General features: G+C 43.8%; 1 protein-coding gene across 4 annotated transcripts; it reads right to left on the bottom strand.

Moving 5' to 3' along the window:
- Positions 1–1,396: 1,396 nt before the first annotated feature.
- OPTN (optineurin) lies at positions 1,397–18,687 on the bottom strand. 4 transcript variants are annotated; one of them, XM_033058205.2, is made up of 14 exons: positions 18,486–18,687; positions 17,662–17,838; positions 15,805–16,007; positions 12,539–12,694; positions 11,438–11,514; positions 9,235–9,369; positions 8,047–8,128; positions 6,854–6,969; positions 6,027–6,176; positions 4,981–5,074; positions 4,152–4,310; positions 3,343–3,473; positions 2,536–2,615; positions 1,397–2,377 (listed from the first exon to the last, which is right to left on the bottom strand). In XM_033058205.2, the coding sequence occupies exons 1-14, from the start codon at positions 18,670–18,672 to the stop codon at positions 2,256–2,258; spliced, it is 1,869 nt and encodes a 622-aa protein (XP_032914096.1). In that variant the 5' UTR covers positions 18,673–18,687; the 3' UTR covers positions 1,397–2,255. The 4 variants fall into 4 exon arrangements, with proteins under 4 accessions (XP_032914096.1, XP_032914097.1, XP_032914098.1 ...); XM_033058206.2 differs by having other exon boundaries at positions 9,235–9,366; XM_033058207.2 differs by having other exon boundaries at positions 17,662–17,835.
- Between the last annotated feature and the right edge of the window lie 2,040 nt (positions 18,688–20,727).

Here is a 20,727-nt window from a genome sequence, read left to right as displayed (position 1 = left end):
ACGTGAAGAAATTCCTACCAATGTCCAACCTAAACTTCCCTTGGTGCAGCTTGAGGCCGTTTCGCTAGTTGCCTGGAAGGTGAGGTTACAATCTCCTGTCAGGGAGTTGTAGAGAATGAAAAAGTGCCCCTTTAATCTCCTTTTCTCCAGACTGAGCCCCCCAGCTGCTCCCCTTCAGACTTGTGCTCCAGCCCCTTCCCCAGCTCCACTGCCTTTCTCTGGACACAATCCAGCACCTCAGTGCCTTTCCTAAGTTGAGGGACCAGAGCTGGACACAGGATTCAAGCCACACCAGTGCCCAAATCACACCCCTGGTCCTGCTGGACGCATTACTCGATACAGGCTCTGGGTGAGCCCATGTAGCTGCAGTTGCCCCATGTCACAGAAGGTGCCATCCCCATCTGGATAAACTAAACAATGTCAACACTTGTGGTACCCCACCAAATTCAATCTTAGTTATTGTCACATGCAGCAGACAAAGTTTTGTAGTTTGGTCAGGTTTTCTTTGGTACAGCTATAATTATGTGAAAAATATTTCTGGGGATGTACAAGCTCATTGCTGGACTGCAGGTACTAAGGACAAAATACATACTCTTCCCTGTAGCATGAACAGGTTTCATTGTATTGTGGCTTTATTCTCTGGAGTTCCTTGCCCCTCCTGATTTGTACTATGAGACCTGCTCTTTTATCTTTTTATGAAGACCTATTTCACCTAATGCCCATGTTTTCCTGTAAGAATTCCTGTGCTAACATCCCCCCTCACATGATTCATTTTGACTTGACAAATGCATAAGTTATTCCTTCTTCAGCCTTTCACATTGATTTTCTGTGCTTTCATTAAGGTTAATACTTCTCAGATGCAATCGGCTCTATTATCATTCTGTTACTTTGCTTCTGGCCTAGTAGCATTTCCATCAGATTTTAATCATTGCAGAATCTGTAACTGTCACAAAGCTCCCAAAATAAAATTGGATTGAGGGTAAAAAAAGCCCATAAATCTTACTGTCAAAAGGAACCAATTAAAAGCCAGTAAGAGATTGCATCTGCTGGGACTAGTTGTAATTGATGAAGAAGGTTGCAATGAGGCTGACAAATACCTCTTCACAACAGTCAGCTCTTGTGTTACCTCAAATTATGGATGAAGCTACAGATGAGCTATAACAAGATAAGAATCTGGAGTCTGAAAGTGATTATTATTAGAAAAACAGTGATAACAAGCGAAGTAAAAAACTTACTCAAATTACAATGGCAAAAAAGGGATTGTCTCCCTTTTGTTGAGATACAAACACCTGGGAGGACAAGAATAGAACTAATCCACTACAGCTGTTTCTACACAAGCTTTTCAGACAGGGATTTGCAATCCTGTTTCAGTCTCCCAAGTATTCACAGGCACAGATAAATTTATAATTGTAATAGATTTATTTTGATGAAAATCCACTGTACTCTTTTTAAATTAGGTTACATCCATCTCAGTGCTTTCTACCACAATACTGTACAAGTTCAGATGCTTTTCTTATAATAAAGAAAAATTAAGACAACATCATAAAAATTAACAGTTCTATAAAACCAAGTGACTTGAGTACACCAGGAGCTACATGTATCAGACCTAGCTGATCAGTTTTAAACCTTACCCTCATCTGGCTAAAGCAAGAAGTTACATAAGCCATCAAAAATTTAACATCAGATTAGTATGGTCACAAGGGCAGCAATGAAATGGCCATCTGGAGAAAGAGCAGGATTCACTTCAAATGCTTGATGAATACAGCACTATTCCATTTTGCTGGATAGCTTTTCTCATGTATTACTTTCCTGGTATAAAGTAAGAGATGAAGTATTTACAGGCTCACATATATTTGAGATATATATATAGATATCTATAGATATATATATATTTCATCAGCAAATATCTCATCTTTCCTCCAACTTCAGTGATCCAGCCCCATTCTGCAGAGTAGCCATAGAGCAGAGCACTTCAGGGGAATGTTCCTGAAAGGTTTCATAGCAGCAGACACACTGAGCTCTGTAGCACATCTATGCTGTTAATCTATGAAAACTCCTTCCCTAAAGCAGATTACAACAAGATTAGTGACTACAGGGCAGGGGAAGTTTTACCCTTTTCCCACTGAATAAAAAGCAAACTCCTGAAAACCTCCTTCATAGGACATAAGAGCTGAGCATTATTTGAGCAAGAAGGAAAAAACCCCAAAGTGTTTGGCAGCTGAAATTCCAGAAGATAAAGAACTGGAGGGCATCACTCAATTAATGCAGTCCATAACATGAATCTGCAGTGTGTCCAAATCAGGTAGAATTTCTTCACATTTAGGACATGAATAAATTGAAATATTCCGCTGCTCTGGCCAATCTTGACTATTAGTTCCTGCAAGCAGAGAAGATAAATGATTAACTATTATATTACCCAATTTTGCTCGCTGCAGCTACCCAGCTGCCAGAAGAACCACAGGGAAGCTGCCTGCAGCCAAGCAAAGCTGCTTTAACCTGAACCTGACCCCGAGGAGGGGAACGTGCTTGCAGTACCTCTTTGGACAAGGTGAGGTGAGTGCTCCCGATCTGGCATCCTGGCTCCGTGGCGACTCTGCATCTCTGCCAGAGAGCTTCTGTGGATAATAAACAAGGCAAGGGCTCTGAAAACAGACTCCTGTCAATTGGTCATGCATTTAGTTCACAACTGCTGCCAGAAACAGGACCTAGAAATGCCACTGCTTTGTGAGATCATGCCAGAGGTCTGCTGAAATCAGGGTCATGCAACTGACACCAGCAAAAGGATTCAGGCAGTCACACACCAAGGGATCTAGGGCACACTTCTCTGGAAAGCTCCAAGGACTCTCAGCTGTTCAGAGAAAACTGCAAATTTGCTTTTAGGAGAAAAGCAAGTTATACCATAAAAAGGACTCGGTGTACAGTTAATGTGAAATATAACTTGATTCAACTACCACAGTACTCAGAACTGTGTACTCACTACTGCCTCCTGGAGAAGCAGCAGATATCCCTGGCACACATGCAGCAAGATTAGCTGCAGATTCACAGCTAAAATTGAGGCCAGAACCCAAAGAAACTCACATGGATCAACAGGAAGAATTTACCAAGCATGAATCATCCAAAATGAAAACTTACTAAAGCATTCAGCTAAGAACTAACACACTTTACAGAGATTCTATCAGAAAATTGAGAAGTTCACCTTTTTTTCTCCTTTTAAATTCAAATTAAGCAAGAAATGTCTGCAAAGTTATTTCCACTGAGACACTCACAAGACAATGTTGGTCAATATGAATACACAGAGTAACAGGACAGTGCAAAGGCAGTTCAGCCAAAGTCTGTTCTCACCGGCCAAGATCTTCAAGGTTTTGCTGATCTTTTAGCAGGTATGCCAGCTGGACAGCCAACTGCTCCTTCTCCTCATGGATCTTCTCTCTTGCTGCCCTCTCAGCATGGAAATCAGAACAATAAACCTCCATCTGATCAGAGAAATGAAATCAGGCTGAAAATCTGTAACTTTGACTGAACCATATTTTTATGTTTCTTGTCAAAATCACCAGTCTGTATCATAATCTGCATCTACTCAAACATGCACACTGCAAAGCCAAGACCTGTACTTCTCACAAGGTGAAGGAGACCTAACAGTTTCTGGACTCTGTAAAAGATACTCCAAGTGTCTTACCTGGGACAGGTATTGCCTCTGCTGTACAGAGGCAGAAACAAGGCACAGACAAGCAGGAGGTGACTTGACTGATTATACTGACAAATCCATGGTTGAGACAGTGGAACTATCTGAAGATGCCAGTTCTGTGCCTTAAACGTGAGGCAAACCCTTTTTTAGTCACTGAACACATGCTGGTTTGAGTAAATCATTCCTAAAACATATGCATTGGTTCTTAAGCCAGTGGTTCTAAATACACATCTACTCCCAACTTCTGTGAATTGTGCCAGACTCCAGCATACACAGTTCCTCCTACAGAGCCCTAGGATACAGTGGATAAAGGCTCTGCAGGGATCTGCAAGGCAAACCAAGTAAGGGGAATTGTGCTTTGAAGTTGAGAAAACGTATTCAGCATTCCAGAGTGAGCCATTAAATACCTCCTGCTTTCTGAATACTGGGTGGGGGAAATAGCCAGTTTGTGAAGAAGAGCTGATACCTGAGCACGGAGCACAGACATAGTTTCAAGATCCTCCTCTTGCTTAGCAATTAACTGCTTCATTTCATCTATCTGGAGCTGCTTTGCAGCAAGGGCTTGTTCTGCCAACTCCACCTTTGCTGTCAGTTGTTCCACCACAGCTTTATCTACTCTGTCCAGCTGCAAAGAAGAACTGTGATTACAAGATGAACTCCAAATATGACCCTCCTCAAAGTGAAAGTTGCTTCTTAGTCCTCCTGTCCTTGGAAAAGGTTCCCATCCTGGTCACTAAAGGAATTTGGACTAAGACAGCAACAGTGAGTGATATTTTACCTTAGCCATTAGTTTTGAGCTTCCAAACTACATTGTACCAAATTAAAAGACAACCCCCTAGTGGACACTGTAAGAGACGTTTTCCTAGTTTCCAAAATTACACAGAACAATACGGCACTTCCATGGTGGTTCAGTTCTTAACAAGACCTCACTGTGGCAGGCATTCTGTTTAAGAATACAAAAATGTTTAGAGATTTCCCTTCCCACATTTTTATAAATGATGCTGCAGGAACACTGATGTATCTACCACATCTGTCTAAGGACTGGACTCTGTGCTGCATTGCACTGCAGATTAGACCTTACCCAGAGAACACCATGAAAGTACTGATGGGTGGATCACGTTTTCTGTAACTGACAGCACAGGATCTGTGTTTATCAGAGCAGTGCTGCTATGTTGCATGTAATTATGGAGAAGGGATGACAGTTGTTTCCTGCCCAAATCTGATCCTAAAAATGTTCTCCCATCCCTTCTGCCACGTCCCTAATTAAGTATGATTTCTTCTTGTGATGAGTTTACCTCTTTGAGTTTCATTTCATCAATTTTCTTCATTGCCTCAGTGAGTTCTGGAAGGAGTTTGCTATATGAATCCTGGAGGTTATTGTATCTTGCCCTGTTTATGACAAGAAAAGAGATGAAGGTTTGAAGTAATTCTTTGAAATCTAAATAATATTAGAACTTTAAAAAATGCCACTACTAGCCCCTTGCAAATCAGTCTGCATTTCTGGTGAGAAAAAGTCATGCTCCATTTCTCAGCATCTCCCTTCCAATGAGCTGTGTGCTGCTCTATCCATGGATTGAATGTAAACCAATGTCCTTACTGTTCATCTGCACGTCATATTGAAGAATCCATCACTCAGTATTTTTATATGAAGCTCAAAAATTCTGTTCAAAATGTAACACCCCTCTCAGGAACACATCCAAGTCTTTACTCAGACTTCAGGTGAAGAAGAATTCATCAGAATAACCAGACACAGACTCCAGAGATAACGAGCAGCTTCTGCAATAGCTGAAGACGTGTCCTCCAGGAAGTTCAGCCTCTCTGAACAGCTTGGACTGACATTTTCACACTCCTTACATGGACTGCACATGACAGGAAGCAGGGAGCCAAAGCAAACAGCCTCTCTTTACCTCAGCCTCACCACACATTTGACTCTCCTAGTGCAAACATATTGTAGGGATTGCAGACCTCTTCACTAATGTCACTTTCCCAGCACTGTCACCACCTGACTTGTCCCTGCCCTCTAGGATGTGTCCGCATTTACCCCTGTGAGTCAGTGGCACAGCTGTTGTCACTTCTCTGCTTCCTCCACTTGTCTGTTACACCCAGCTCTATTCCACCTTTGACTTCATGATTAAAGGAAGACCCAAGTCAGAGCTGACAGCTCAAGTAAGGGGTTCAGTAGATGAAAGAATACAAACTCCTACTTCATAATCTACAAACATAGCATAGTTTCAAAGGGTGCAGGACACAAAAGCAGTACTTCAGGTTCAATTTCCCTTTCGCCAGGTTCCCTTCTTCACTGACAATACCTTCCTGGAATACAAAACCAAGTCATACTCACTTTTCTTCATGTGTCTTTGCTTGTTCCAGCTTGACTTCTGCCTGCATGCTCTCCACCTGAAGTTCCAGCTTCTTGATGGTGTATATTAGCTGTTGCTTCTCCTCCAATTCCGATGCAGCAGCCAAGCTTTTTCTTTCCAGTACCTGGCACCTGATAGAAAAGAAAACAAGGTTGATCTCTTCTGTTCACTCTCTCCTGATGGATTTTTCCCACGAGGCATACAGCAAACAGTATTTGTATGGTATTTCATTTTGTAAAGTATTTCAGTTCAAAGGCTTATTTTGATGATGAACATGGAAAGACAGAAATCAGTCTATGTACAACCATCAGAAAACAAAGCTATAGAAACCAATGCTTACTTTCTTACTATTATGAATCTCAAAGGACTGGAATTTGACAGGAAACTAAGCAAAAATGTGAGGGTCTTGTAACCATTTTTATAACTTACACAATTTTCTTCAAAAGCCCAGACAGCTCATGTGAAAAGATTATAACCAAGTCCCTTGGCTTTTCCAGAATAGGGATTGATTATGTGAAGGAGAAAACAGAAAATATTTTTCTTTACATCATGAAGGGTTAAAAACCAAATCTTATAATTCAAGGCACTGAGGTTCTATTTGTAGAACTAGGTTGGCAGCTCAGATTTTCTGACAATTGCTGTATTTCTGCACTTCACCACTTACAAAGAAGCAGCATTTTTAACAGCACTTCTATGAAACAGTTATTTACATTGCTATTTGTAGAGCTGGTGAGTTTCCCAAGATGGGAGTTGTCATACAAATATGTACTGGGTGTCATGACAGAACTTTTGTGCTTCTGAGCCTTACTTTTCTTGAAGTTTCTTCTGAATCAATTCTGCTTCTTTTAACTTCTCATGGGCTTCCTGAAGCTCTTTAAACAGAGCACAAACTTGCAGATTCAGGGTTTCTACTTCACTGCCAACCTTTTAGAGAAAAAAATAATTAAAATTATGATACAAGGTTTTACAATTATTACACACTGCACACCCCCATTGTTCCACTAAAGAGCTACATTTTATCACAGAGGCAGGTAACATGAGCTCTGCTGACAAGAGCCTCTGAAGAAACACAGCAGTGTACATGGAAACAGCTGCCAGCACACGTGCTGACCTCAGTATCCACTTCAATGAGGCCCAGGCTGTAATTCAGGCAAAGCATAGATAAGAGCACTGGAAAACATTAACTGAGACATCATCTGCTTTCCCTAGGAAGGTCATCTCTTGGCCTGACTGCAGCCCTGCCCTAAAATACCTGAGCTGACCTTCAGAAGGGCACAGGTCTCCAGCATTTTCCAAGTCCCATGCAGCACTTCAGAAACTCACACACCACACATACAAGCACTCTTAGTTGCCTGCATTATGCAGGTGCACTGAACCAGCATCAACCTCCAAGGCTATGGGATTGCACTCTCTTCTTACACAGAAGCTTACAGCTGCAGGCATAGAAGTTTAAACTGGAGCTGAGTCCCAACCTCAGCATTTTTTCAAATCTTAATTGAAAACATCAGGACCAAGTTTTTGCTTGGAACCTCATCTCAATCCAAGATAGTTATGCCCCACCATTGTAATCCCACTGAAAACAAACAAATCTAAAGCAGGTGCCATAGGAGCTCCACATTTAAAGTGTGTTTTACAGTATGCTGTCTCTGGATTCTGATCTAAAAGATGACCTAGGCAGCAGCAAGGAAATTCATGCAGTCTAGATGATTTCTGGAGCTAGAAATTACTGTATTTCTCTCTGCTCACTGGGCATGGCCAGGGCAATGTTGTATAACTGCAGCTGTGCCAAGCCTCCCAAATACCTGGCCCCCAATCCCACCCCTCTGCAGTGGCTGGTGTAATTTGGAACCATCTCTAAGATATATCAAAGTTCACTTCCATTACCTGTGCAGGACAATTCCCCTTGCTCCCTGAGTGCAAGTGGAAATCTAGACCCTGAGGTTGGTGACCTCAACAAGCCAGCTGTATGTTGTTATATCTTGGCAGAGGACAGGAACTTACAGCTTCTGAACTCTCTTCTTCCTGTTCAGTTTGTGTCCCACTCTCCAGGCAGATTCTGGTCTCCTTCTCCAGCTTTGACAGTCTGGAAAAGAGAAGGAGCCAATAATGATGGATTTGGCTTAAGTTTCAGGTGAGATTGTGACTACACAAGAACTTCATGCAAGTGATGTAACATCACAGCCACCAAAAAAACCACAAGGCAGAATTGAAAGCACAGACATGCAGGAAGGCCTGCACAATCATGGAGGTTCTTGAAGAACACAGGACACTGTGTACATTTAATTAAAATGGATGTGTAACTCTGCAGGTGTGGTGAAGGTCATGACATTCAGTCCAAAGGGATTGATCTTTGGTACAGTCCAAAACTGCCAACTCTTTGGAAATACATCACTCTGTTCACTGAATCCAGTGAATAATATTGCCTCTGTTCTCCTGTGGTATTTTCAGGGGCTGAGGTTTCTAAGAATTGTTTGGTTATGGCTCATTACCTCTTCTAGGAAGACCACACAGAAGCAATTCTGTGACACCAAGCTCTCATAGTAGATAATGTCCAGGAAGTCTTATCTGTCTCTCTGAAGTGGGGATCTCGAACTGCTTGGGGAATTTGCCACTCCTGAACAGTCGTGATGATTTACACCCACAGAACTGAGCTGACACAGACCCTCATACAGATCTCACTGAGAAAACTCTCTCTTAGAAAAGTTTGGAATTAAACTTATTTTAGCCATTTCTAAGAAGCTTTTGCAAGCTCACACACTGCTAAATGTAGCCTGCCAACATCACGAAGAGGACTATAATCCTGTTTTAGACATAGTGATTTGGTTAAGGCCCCACACAGAGATGATTCACACAAAATCAACTGTGGAGGAGTGAATGAAGAGAACAGCCTCAACTAGTCATCCTATCTGAATAACCCAGGGATAGTTCAAACCCAAGAGGAAATGGATAATTTGCCTTGATCTGTGGCATTTCAGGAAAGCAAAATGAAATCTCTTTTACCCATGGAAGAGAACTGTGGTTTATCCCTGTACAGACAACCACAAAATGTTATTACAACCAAGTGCTCAGGAAATTCCCCATCCAAATCACACTGATATTTCAGCTTGTTGCTGATCATTCAGAGAGTTGGTAACTGCAGCAGCCCTGAAAGAAAAGAGCCCCAAATGTTACAGTGCACCTACTTCATACCTCTCTTTGTGATCCTGCAGCTCCTTCTCAAGTTTTTCCCTCTTCTGAGTTTCATTTCTAAGGCAGCAGAGCAGCTGGCTCACAGTTAGCTCCTCAGACTCCAAATTCTTAGATTCATCTGCAGATTTGCTCCTGCTTCAAACCAAACCAGATGTAAATAATAACAGCTACAGCCTTTAGCAGTGCACTCCCTTAACCCTAATGCTGGGATCCAGTCAGAGTACACCATTTCACACAGTGCTGGAAACCAATGCTCTGAGCAAGGGGCTCATTCCCAATTGCCAAGAGCCAAGACCAGCAGCCACAGCTCCTGTGTATGCAAATGAAGGGCACAGGCAGCTCCCTTCCAGCTGAGGGAACAATTTAGCACTTAAGCAAGGAAAGCAAAAGCAGTCATGACAATACAAAACCCAATGCACTTATTCTGACCTGTTTTGCAACCCATTCTGCCAAGTGCTGCTGTCTATTCCTACAAACAACATTTTTTTTGTAATAAAGCAGGGAACATTTCTTATCTCTGCCTTGTTCCTTTACGGAAAAGAAAGCATATCCCACTAAAAATGGTCATTGGAAATAATTTTCTTTTTCAGAAAAGATATCTTTAATGTTTCATTCTCCTCACATTCTATAGCTCTTTTCAAAATCATATTATGCTACTGTAAATTGAACCAGAACAAATGTAAAGCTCCAAAAAACAGGGTAAGTGATAAAATACTGTATTCCATTATATTCATTTTTATGGCCATCTAGACATAAAGTCAAAATTCCCAAACTATATGGAAGACAGGCAAGTTAGACTGTACATTTCAGAGTCTCAGCTGTAAAACAGCATGTGTTACAAATTCTGTTTTTGTAGTTCAGAAAAGAAAGCAAAGCAGAGTCTTCTGCGTGCTTCTGAGAGGTAGCAACCTCTGGTGAGCAAAATTCAATACCCAAAAGACAGTGTTCAGCCAGGGTATTTTAAGTAAATAACTTTTATCAGGGGATTTTTAGTGCAGTTCTACCCTTACAGAAATAAATCCATCCTGAGTGGATCACATTTCTCTGAACCTGTTAACAGCACCCTTCTAAAGTTTCAGGGCTGGACAAAGACACGTGGTGACACTGGAAATATTTTAAGAGTTACATATGCCCCCTGTTCTTGTAGATATGGCCCAGATTCTCTACCAAAGGTAAGCAAGTTCCACAGGGAATGTCTTATCATAATCAGTGTTCTCACAAGCCACAACTAACAACAAGCTTAATCCTTGCAGCTCTGTCTGTGGTCAGCAAATTTCTCAGTTTTATTGTAACAGTTACAACTGTAACACCCTTTTTTTCCCCCTCCTTCAACTTCTTATCTGCATGCTGAGGGACAAGTCTCTATGATATTACACTGAAGCTCTGTTCTCCCTGGCAGTGACATAGGAAGTGACAACATGGAGCATAGCTTTCTGGACTGCTATGTCCTTAGCATTTCCCATATCCTTCCCTTTCAAAAGCAAAGGCACAAAGTAAATAAGAGTTCAGCCAAAACCATCTAGCTGCTAAACTGGGCAGTATCCAAAATGGACAGTTGAACAGTATCAGATGTCTATGTCCACGAGGGGTAAAGGTTCAGCCAGGGGCAAGAAAGTCCCTTGTGTCCTGGAGCTGATGTAAAGATCAAATTTTGAGAAGTAACCTGAACAGAATGCTATCTTAAACCCAGTAACCTGAAAAGCAATGACTATATTGCACTGCGTGTCTACCCCATCATGGATACACTTCATACCAACCGCACACAAACAGGGTCAGATCTGAAAGACTACAGGACCTCTGACTCTTACCAACATCAGTATAATTGAGTAGAGGGCAGACACTCTATTAGATGGTCTCCAATGATTAGGAGGGAAGAAGTCCCTAAAACCTCTGTCTTTTCTGTTTGGCCTCCCTTAGAAGCCTGAAGGGTTGGCAAGTCATAATGTCCATAAGTGCCTGGCCAGTTGGCCAGAATATGCATTCCTTGACTCTTGTCAGCTAGCAAAAATTGGAAGGAAAAATGTCAGAGAGCTGAGGGTCTTACTGCATGCAAGGAAGGTAGAGCTACTGCAATGGAAGGGTGCAAAGCCAAAGAAAAAGAGGATTTTCTAGTGCATTCCTCAGTGAAAGAAGTTCCCTTACATTGAAAACAAAACCCAAGGCAGAAGTCTGAATCACACATATCACACAAGAATCTACATACATGTAGACAGCAACATTACTGGGCATTTCACTGCTCTTCTCTTGATGTTCATTTGCAGTTCTATTTATATCCCCTTCCTAGGAGAGAAAAAAACACTATTAGCTTGGTATTTGGACTAAGCAGGACAGGGGTTTATTTAAAGAATGAAGAAAAACAGGGAGAATTGCTATCATGGCAATACAGATAAATTAAAAACTCCTACAGATCATCTTCACTTTTGGAAATTCTGAATGTAAATATTTCACATGCCCTGTATCTCTTCCAGCTTGATTAGAGAATAGGAGCAACAATGAGATTTGCCCTTCTCCATTCATCAGCAACTTCCACAGCCTCCCCTGTGAAGATGACTGGGCACCACACAGCAAGCCAATGGCACTGCAGGTGACTTTCAATATAAGCCTAGAAATCACTCTCCAGCCTCCCGAAAGAACCACTCCTCTTTCCCACAAATCCCACTCCTTGATCTTTGTAGCCCAAAGGAGAATCCTTCTAGCAAATAAAAAGGAGAATGTACCCCTGAGTTTTCTTTGACAACTCCAAACAAATTTTAATTACATTTAAAAAATTTCTTGTTGCACATCTACCTTCCAGAGAGAGGATGTGGGGAATAGAGGGATAGCAGAGGCCTGCAGTTTCACATTTCAGTTTGCCTGGGAAGATTTTCCAGATACAAGAACAGTAAAAAAGTACTTTATTATTATACCTCTAGGGAATAATCTCTAGAGTTTTGCATTTACATTCTGTTTGCCTGCATCTCTATTTATCTGTCAGTAGGAAGTAAGCCCCATTCTCAAAAGGAAATGCAAAGGTGTTACCCCTTAACAAAACATTGGACTGATATTCCCAGAAGTTCCAACTAAGACAGGACTTAACATTTTTAACTAGTGAGACAGAGGCTATCTATGAAATTAATTTACTTAGTGCTTTAAAGTGGAATGACAGAAATGAATTCCAAGTCCTGTACCACGACCGTTACACTATCTTGTAATACACAAGTGCTCTACAGCAGGTAATGTAAGAGGCCAAAGAATTACAGAGTTATTTTGCCTGGCACCTGGCTGCAGGTTACTGTATTCCTGCTATTCCCCTCCCTTTACTTACATTCATCCCAATCTCCACAAAGGAATCCTCTGCTGAGATGCTCAGCTTGACCTGCAGCTCTGAAATGATGGCAAGCAGATCTGCCTTCTCAGCCTGGAGCCGCTGCACCTGGGACTTCAGCTGCCTCACTTCCTTGTCAGGAGCCATGCTGCCCTCCTGGGATAAACACACCCTGCATTAGCCAACCAGAAGGGAACACTAGCCAAGGAGCACACAGCCCGAGCATAACAGTGTCCTACATCCCTTCTCTTCTGTTCAGGCTTGCCTGCAAACCCCACAGTACAGACCTCTAAACTATGTTTTGGTTCACTCAACAGTAAGAAGTCTAAACTGTGAAACCAAGTTAACCAAACACTGGGCATCCCAGTGCTGGAAAATATGGGACTGGTTCTCTGAATGCACAGATAATTAGGATGTAAATTTTTGCCTGAATCTATGCCTTTTGCTATCACACAGGGTATCAACCAACCTCCAGAATTATTGCATTTTTTCACCCATATCCCTATTCCAATTTTCCCAAATCTAACCAAGATTCAAGGGAGAAAAGACCAGTTGGGCAGTGAGCCTTCCCACACACCCCATTCTTAGCCTTTCCCCACCATCTAGGTTCTTTGTACCCCATTTCCATGTACAAATCTTCCTTTACAGTTCCTTCATCTTTACACAAGTCCTAGATCCCTTCCATAAAGTCTGTTCCTCAGAGATTCTCCCCAAACTTCTCTCCTTCTGATCAAGACCATCTCCTTTGCCTTCTGCCTTCTCCCTTTCTCTAGGTTACTCTTAAGCCTCTACACAACCAGCAAGACTCATTCTCCCTCTCCTTTAAAAGTCACTCCCCATTATGAAACTTTCCCTGTGAGTTTGTTTCTTCCTCATTTTGTAATCTGAGCTTCCACCTCCTGATAATGCCTTCATTACAACACATACCTTCAATGCAAATTCTGAACAATTCCTGGAGTCTGAATTACATTCTAAGCAATGATTATGCTAAATCTCCAAATTATCTCTACATTGGCAGTGTCTCTCATCCCACAATACCACTCTGTCCCTCTGACCAGCTGCTGCCTCTGATTTTGTGCTTATACTGTAAGAGGATGCATTTAGAGGCAGTTCCAGGGAAGGAGAGAGATTTTAGATTTGTCAAGCAGGCGGGAAAACCCTGGCAACATATCTTAGGCATTAAAAGTACAAGAAGTTCTACAATAGATAGAAGGATTATAAATCCTCTACTTTTCCTTAAAAAATATTCCAGATTTATGAAATTCTGAACAATTTATGAAATTCTGAATTTTCTTGACAATCCTGAAACACAACTTCAGTCTGTAAAGACTGTGTAATCCTTACACAATCACACTTTTTAAACATGATTTTCCTCCCCCTTGCATCTTCTGAGCTTATTGGCCAATTTTGATTTACATACTGAAACATTTATAACAGAGTTCCATAAAACAGTCAGGAAAGGAAAGGAGAGTCTACTAGTGACTCTGTTGAGAGAAAGGTGAATACACTCATCCTTCAACAGAAAATCCACATGGGTCCTGGAGGTACCAGACACCAGAATGCATTAGTTTGGCTGTGCATGGAACTTCTTAAGTAACTTTTCACATGACTGTTTGTGACACAAAGCAGGTTTTGTTTTGATCGGCTTTGCCCACAGATGCCTTCAGTACCACCTGCAAAATGTTGCCTGGCTACTGTGCAACCAGCAGCAACATCAGAAATGATGTGTGACAGAGCCAAAGGCAGGACACAGAGAGAAAGCTCAGATTCAAATGGAGCAGCAGAAGTACAGATCTAACCTGACCTCTGTAAAAAAGCTTTCATAAAAGAAGACTGATACAAAAAAATAGATGGCACGTGATTTTTTTTGCTTGTTTACATGTCAACTTATCCCTGGAAACATGCTCCTGGAAATACAATACAAAAAGCAATTAAATGATAATGAGAGACAGATAATCTAACAAGTAAAGGGAAGCATAAAGAGATATCCAAGAGTAAATGAAAAATTAGCAAGAAATGCTAGTTCTTAGTTATTATGTAAAAAAGTTTACAGTAATTTCACGAATACAAGCCGCACCAATTTGACCAAAATTTTGGTGGAAACCCGGAAGTGCGGCTAATATTCCGGGGCGGCTAATCTATTAACAAAATTCTAAAAGCTGCCAACAGGGAAGTGAGAGCCCGCGGCAGCCCCAAGCCAAGCTGGAGCCCGGCCGGCCCCGGCAGAGGTGGGAAAGCCTGGCAGAGGCGGGGCCAGCAGTGTGGGGGGCGGGCGGCAGAGCCTGAGCCAGCAGGGCGGGGCAGGGAGGGCCGCAGAGCCTGAGCCAGCATGGCGGGGGAGCCCGGGAGAACTGGGGCTAGCAGTGCAGGGGAGCATGGCAGAAGCAGGAAGGCCGGCGGGTGGGGCTGCCTGGCAGCGGGGGAAGCCCAGCAGAATCGGGGCCAGCAGCGTGGGGGAGCCCGGCGGTGCGGGGGCCTGCAGTGCCGGCCAGGGCGAGGAAACGCGGCGGCGGTGCAGACGGGAGGGGGCGGCCGGTGAGCCTGGTGGCGGCGGCGGCAGCCCTGCCGGCGGGGCGAGCGAAAGCGCCGCTCGCGAAAGCGCCGCTCGCGGGGCGGGCGCGGCGCTCACGAGGCGCGGCGCAGGGCGAGCGAAAGCGGCAGCGGGGCGGTGCTGACGGGAGAGGGGGGCCAGCGAGCCCGGCGGCGGCGGCAGCACCACCCGGCCAGCCCCGCCGAGCCGTGGCGCTGAGCTGGGCCACCTGGCCCCGTCGGCAACCATGAGCGGGCCGAGCCTGCCTGGCCCCGCCCCGAGCCAGTAAAGCCCGCTATGCCGCGATCCTCTTACTAATTGGCCAATTTGTGAAAGCTGCGCACGGATTCTCGCGACGAACGAAAGTGCGGCTAATATTCGGGGTGCGGCTTATCTATTGACAAAGACAGCAACATTGTCGAGGCACCGGGGGTGCGGCTTATAATCCGTGCGGCTTGTATTCGTGAAACTACTGTAATTATTATTGTTTATTAAATGCTAACAAAAAAAGTAAATTATCTCAAGTGTGCCATAATTTTCTGTTACTACACTCTGAAAGGCCTCACTTTCTAAGGTAAGTCAGGTCAAGACCATTTCTTAGAGCTAAGGATAAAAATGGAGATGTTAACAAATCTCCAAACCATCCCAATGTGATGAATCCTAGAATCATAGAAGGGACTGAATGCTCCAGACTTTCAATTCAAAAGCATGTCAGTCTAACCAATTCCTTATTTACCATTTCAGCTCCTTCTTCTCTTTCCTTTAAGCTCTGAAGTTGCTGCTGTAGCTGTTCATTCTCAATGCACTTGGCCTGCAAGCACTGCTTTGCCTCCTTAAACTTTAATTCATAAAATTCTCGTTCTTCTTTCTGCTTCTCTCTCCAGGTGGAAAGTTCCTCATATCGGTCCTTCATAGCTTGGTTGTGCAACTTCATGGCTTCTAAACGGCAGCCAGAGAGAAGACACTGAATCACATTAACACTCTGTCCATGAAAACAGATTTCTACTACACTGAGCTCAGCATTCTTCAGTATCAAATGGGTTGGCAATAATAGGGTATGAAATGTGAGCCTTTGTCTGGCGTACCTTAAATACCAAGCCAAAACCAAACTTATCATAGTTAGCACTATAATAAATAGCTTTAAAGCCACTGCTGAGATCACATGCCCACACTCCCTCACTTCTTGACTTTTTCCTAAACCAAGAAGCCAGAAGGATTGTTCACCAGAGATACTTGGTATCTTGCTGTGTGTGGTATTTACATGATCAGCCCAAATGAAACTGCTGAATTGAGTTTCCAAAACTACTGAGACTTGGCAGGGAAAACATCCTAGACTGGTAAATTACTGCATGGAAACAGATGCTATCAAATCAAATGTCTCAAATATGCCCAACAATGCTCTCCCCCAACATTTGGTTAAGACTTGATTGCAAGTATTGAAAAAAATATACCCAACAACTTACAGCCGAGTCAGTTCCCTGTAAGTAACAAAGTCAGTATGTAACAATAGCAGTCTTACTATTGCAAAATGCTTACAAAATTTTTAGGCAATTATTTTAGACATGATTTTTTACAAGCAAACAATTCAAAGCCAGTTGTTTAAAAATCCTTCATGCTTTTACTTTTCAGTAACTTTCATTACAATCCTAATGTCATATGATAAACTGCCCATAAAATCCTTCAGGTTATAAAAAAACCAAAATAGTCTGGAGAATGATTCTGCAAGTTATGGGTTACAGCAGCTGTAAATATGTCCCTGAACATTATCTTATATAAGGTTTTTAGCAAAACACCAGACATACTTCTACAAACAATTTTCCCATGAGACAGAGAACTTGGACCAGGTCCAAAAATGATTCAAGAAGAATTTAAACACCAGTGTAAAATCACAATACAGGAGATACGTGACTTCATGGTCTGCTGTCATATAAACAGTGAGATACCTCTGTCTTTTACACAGAAAATTCTCAGATCCCCTGTGTTTTGCTCTAACCATTTAAAGTAAAAAAATAACTGACACCTAAATTCCAGATCCAGAAGTAAATCTATCTCACTCAAAGGACTCAAATCATTAGGAATTTTCAGGGAAGGCTATTGGTTTCTCCCAGATGTACCCTCCATAGCCACCACTTTTTTGAAGTATAGAAGGTACAGTACCCATCTCCCTTCTAATGCAGCTTTGGCAAAATGTTTGTAATGGAGCCAATGGTTCTACAATACAAACAAAAAAAAAATCCTTTACAGTTTGATGAGCAAATAGCACATCACAGGAAGAGATTTTTCATGTCACCTTCTACAATACACAGTGCTATACTGCTTATATATATAAAACTCTGGAGCAAGTAAGTCACCCTTACATTGGGCTGTTCTCCCCTTAATCTACCACAGCAATTCAATCAGATGTTGCTACCAAATATCCCATTGATGTGTCTTATCAAACTGGCATTGTCACTTGCAGAGTTGTTTATACAGTGAATGCTACCCAGCAAGGGCAAACAAGCACAGAATTCATAGTCATAGGACAAAACAAACCCTTCAGAAGAGACTAAAGGCTCTTGTATTTTAAGAGCAGCTCACGTGCACATTCATTCACCTTTTAACTCATTGTTCTCGGTGATTAGTTCTTTCATCTGCTGCACCATCTCCTCGGGGGTGTAGGTGTTAAGGGCTGGGGCAGCCGTGCTGTCCACTCCATTTTCCATTTTACTCTTGGAATGTTCTCCATTTTCAGCAGGACGGCCCTTCAGCTTGCTGGACATCTCCGAAGCAGCTGTTACAAGTTTTGCCAAGAGAAAACTTTCAGTTTCTTGCCCAATTATAAAGAAAGCATAATCACACACTCATTTTATTAACACATGCATGCCTTGTCACAGCACAAAGGCACCTTCAATCCCGCTAACCCTGCTACACCAGAGCATATCCGTGAGCCTACGTTAAATCCCCCATGGGCCTCAAACACATGATCCCCAAGACATCGTCCGGGATTACCATCCCTTCCTCAGGAGCCCATTTCTCTGGGAATGAAACGAGAGTCCCGCCTCGCCCGCTCCCTTCCCAGCCTTGACAGCACTCGGGCCCCGCCGCCCGCCCGGCCCTGCCGGCGCTGCCTTGAACACCGAGAGCCGTTTCCGCTGATTTTTAACTTTCATTTTCGCTTTCTTGTTCCCTATTCCCGTTCTCCTGCACACCCCGCCGCGGTACGGGGGAGGCTGAGGCGCCTGCACCCGCCGCTGCCCAGGCACAGTCGCTGGGTCCCTGGGCCAGCCCAGCCCCCGGGAGCAGCAAAACGGCGTTTGGCCGCCTGGCCCTTCCTTCCCGCAGGCCCAGCCCGGATCCGCCGAGTCACCGAGCGAGCCCGGCCACGGCGGCCGCCGCCCCCCGTTCAGGGCTGGCCCAAGGCGCCCCGTCCCCGCTCACCCCTCACGGCGCGCCCATGGCGGCAGCGGCCCCGCTCAGCTGACTGACGGACGGACGGACGGACGGACGGACTGCCCGCCTTCCCCCGCCTTCCCCCGCCGCCTCCTCCTCCTCCTCCTCCTCCGCGGGGACTTCCCAGCCCGGCACCTCCCACCTCGGGCACGCCGCGTTCTCTTCCTTCTCGCATTCCCGGCTCATGCTTTGAGGTCAGCCGAGCCTCTGGGAGCCAAATACCCCGTGGAGCAGCAAGGTCGTGTGGGGAGCGCTGCTCCTCAGGGGGAAAAGTCCTGCGGGTCGATGAGGCTGGAAAAGACCTCTGAGATCTTCGAGTGCAGTTTATGACTGAGCACCACCGTGTCAGCCAGGCAATGGCACTGACTGTCACTTCCAGACTTTGCTTTATGGTCCCCTCCAAGGGCAGTAACTCCACCACCTCCCTGGGCAGCCCGTTCCAATGTCGAATCACCCTTTATGTGAAAAAGTTCCTCTCAATGTCCAGCCTAAACCTTCCCTGGAACAGCTTGAGGCTATGTCCTCTCATCCTGTCGCTGATTTCCTGGGAGCAGATCCTGACCTACACTGGGCTACACCCTCCTGTCAGGGACAGCAATAAGGTCACCCCTGAGCCTCTTTTCTCCAGGATAAACAAACCCAGCTCCTCACAGGACTCATGCTCCAGCCCCTTCCCCAGCTCCACTGCCCTTCTCTGATCCCCCTCCAGCACCTCAATGCCCTTCCTGAGCTGAGGGACCAGAACCGAGCACAGCACTCGAGGTGTGGCTCCCACTGCCCAGTACAATGGCTACTCCTGGCATGAGGCCTGAAAGACAGGATCGAGAGGTGGGTGTGAGGGAACAAAAGGGAATGCTATTACACAGCACATTTTAGTGATTTTTGATACAGGATCAAATCAATTTGGGAAGGAGTTTTCTATGCTGTGGGGATATAGTCCATTAATGCCTGTCAAATGATGTGGCTGGATGTAGTGTCTAGCTCTGGAAACCTTTAAATGCCAGATTCCAGGGATGGGGTTAGCTGGGGTCATTCATCCTGCACAGCCCCAGTGCTTTGTGACTGTGCTTAGCAGGATGTGGGTGTTATAAATACATATTATGGTATTGGCTTTTCGCAAATATTAGGGTGTATACTGTATGTGTAGTGTTGAAATGGTTTTTAAGATATAGTTTTCTTTAGGAATAACATAGGCTGATAAGATGTCTTTGTAATAAGTGAACTGCCTGCTTGGTTGGATAACACCCAGTGAAGACACCTGCTACCGATACACCAGCTACCAGCACCGACTGTCTGCAGAAACTGAAGACTACAGTCCAAATTAAGACTGATAAGAAAAATAAATTAAAACCACAGGCAGGAAACATGCATGCTCTAAAAAGGCGGACTCAAGGAGCGGCCATGTATAACAGTTCTTGGAATATGGGAAATAGTTTGTAGAAAAGTTTGAAAATATATGATGGGTCTATGAATATGCAACAGGCTGATGAATTTAAGGGGTGTCTCCAAAACAGCAGGTGTGCTCTTGGCTAAATGCCAGGCACCCTGTCATTATAACCTTTTGCTTTGTTATTTGTTGCTTATTGTCTTATATTAAACCTTTTAAAATCCTCCAGGAAAGTGAACCTTGTTTTTCACATGGGCCTGGCAGCACCTCAACTGCCTACTCTTAAGAAATAAAGCCAACCACCACGTTTTGGTTCCTTCATTTACAATGTGAAAAATTGTAGCCATTTTAGCTAAAATGTCAGTTACCCATGTGGAAAACACGAATCTTTCATTAAATAACCCCATGGCTCAAAAATAAGCTCTTTTGATTTGAAGATGCTGCTTTGCCATCTCCTGGGAGTTGTGAGCTGTCTGTTGTTTAATGAAATCATGCCTTTCCACGGGCTGGTCTCCCCAGCTGCCCTCCGAGTGCCACAGCCAGGGATTTCCCAGAATGAGGGAGCGAAGAAAGGTCCCTGTTGGATGGTGGGCACTGACAGGGAGGAGTCCTTTTACAGATTGAGCATTTAAACAGGGTGCAGCTTACAAATCTCCCAAGAAATAAAACCAGCAAACATTTGGGACCACCTGTGTGGCAAAGAGCAGGTCTGATAGCAGATTTATGCATGCTGAGTCCATAATCCATATGCTTTTTGCTGACACTGCTAATGAACAGAGTCTGTCTCCTTGATGGTACAGTGAGATTTCTGTATGAGGGAGTGTGATCTTGGAATTGCTGTTG

The sequence above is a fragment of the Catharus ustulatus genome, chromosome 4 (assembly GCF_009819885.2).
Source record: "Catharus ustulatus isolate bCatUst1 chromosome 4, bCatUst1.pri.v2, whole genome shotgun sequence".
Classification (NCBI taxonomy): domain Eukaryota; kingdom Metazoa; phylum Chordata; class Aves; order Passeriformes; family Turdidae; genus Catharus; species Catharus ustulatus.
The sequence above is the reverse complement of the archived record's forward strand: the minus strand, read 5'-3'. Positions and strand labels throughout refer to the sequence as shown.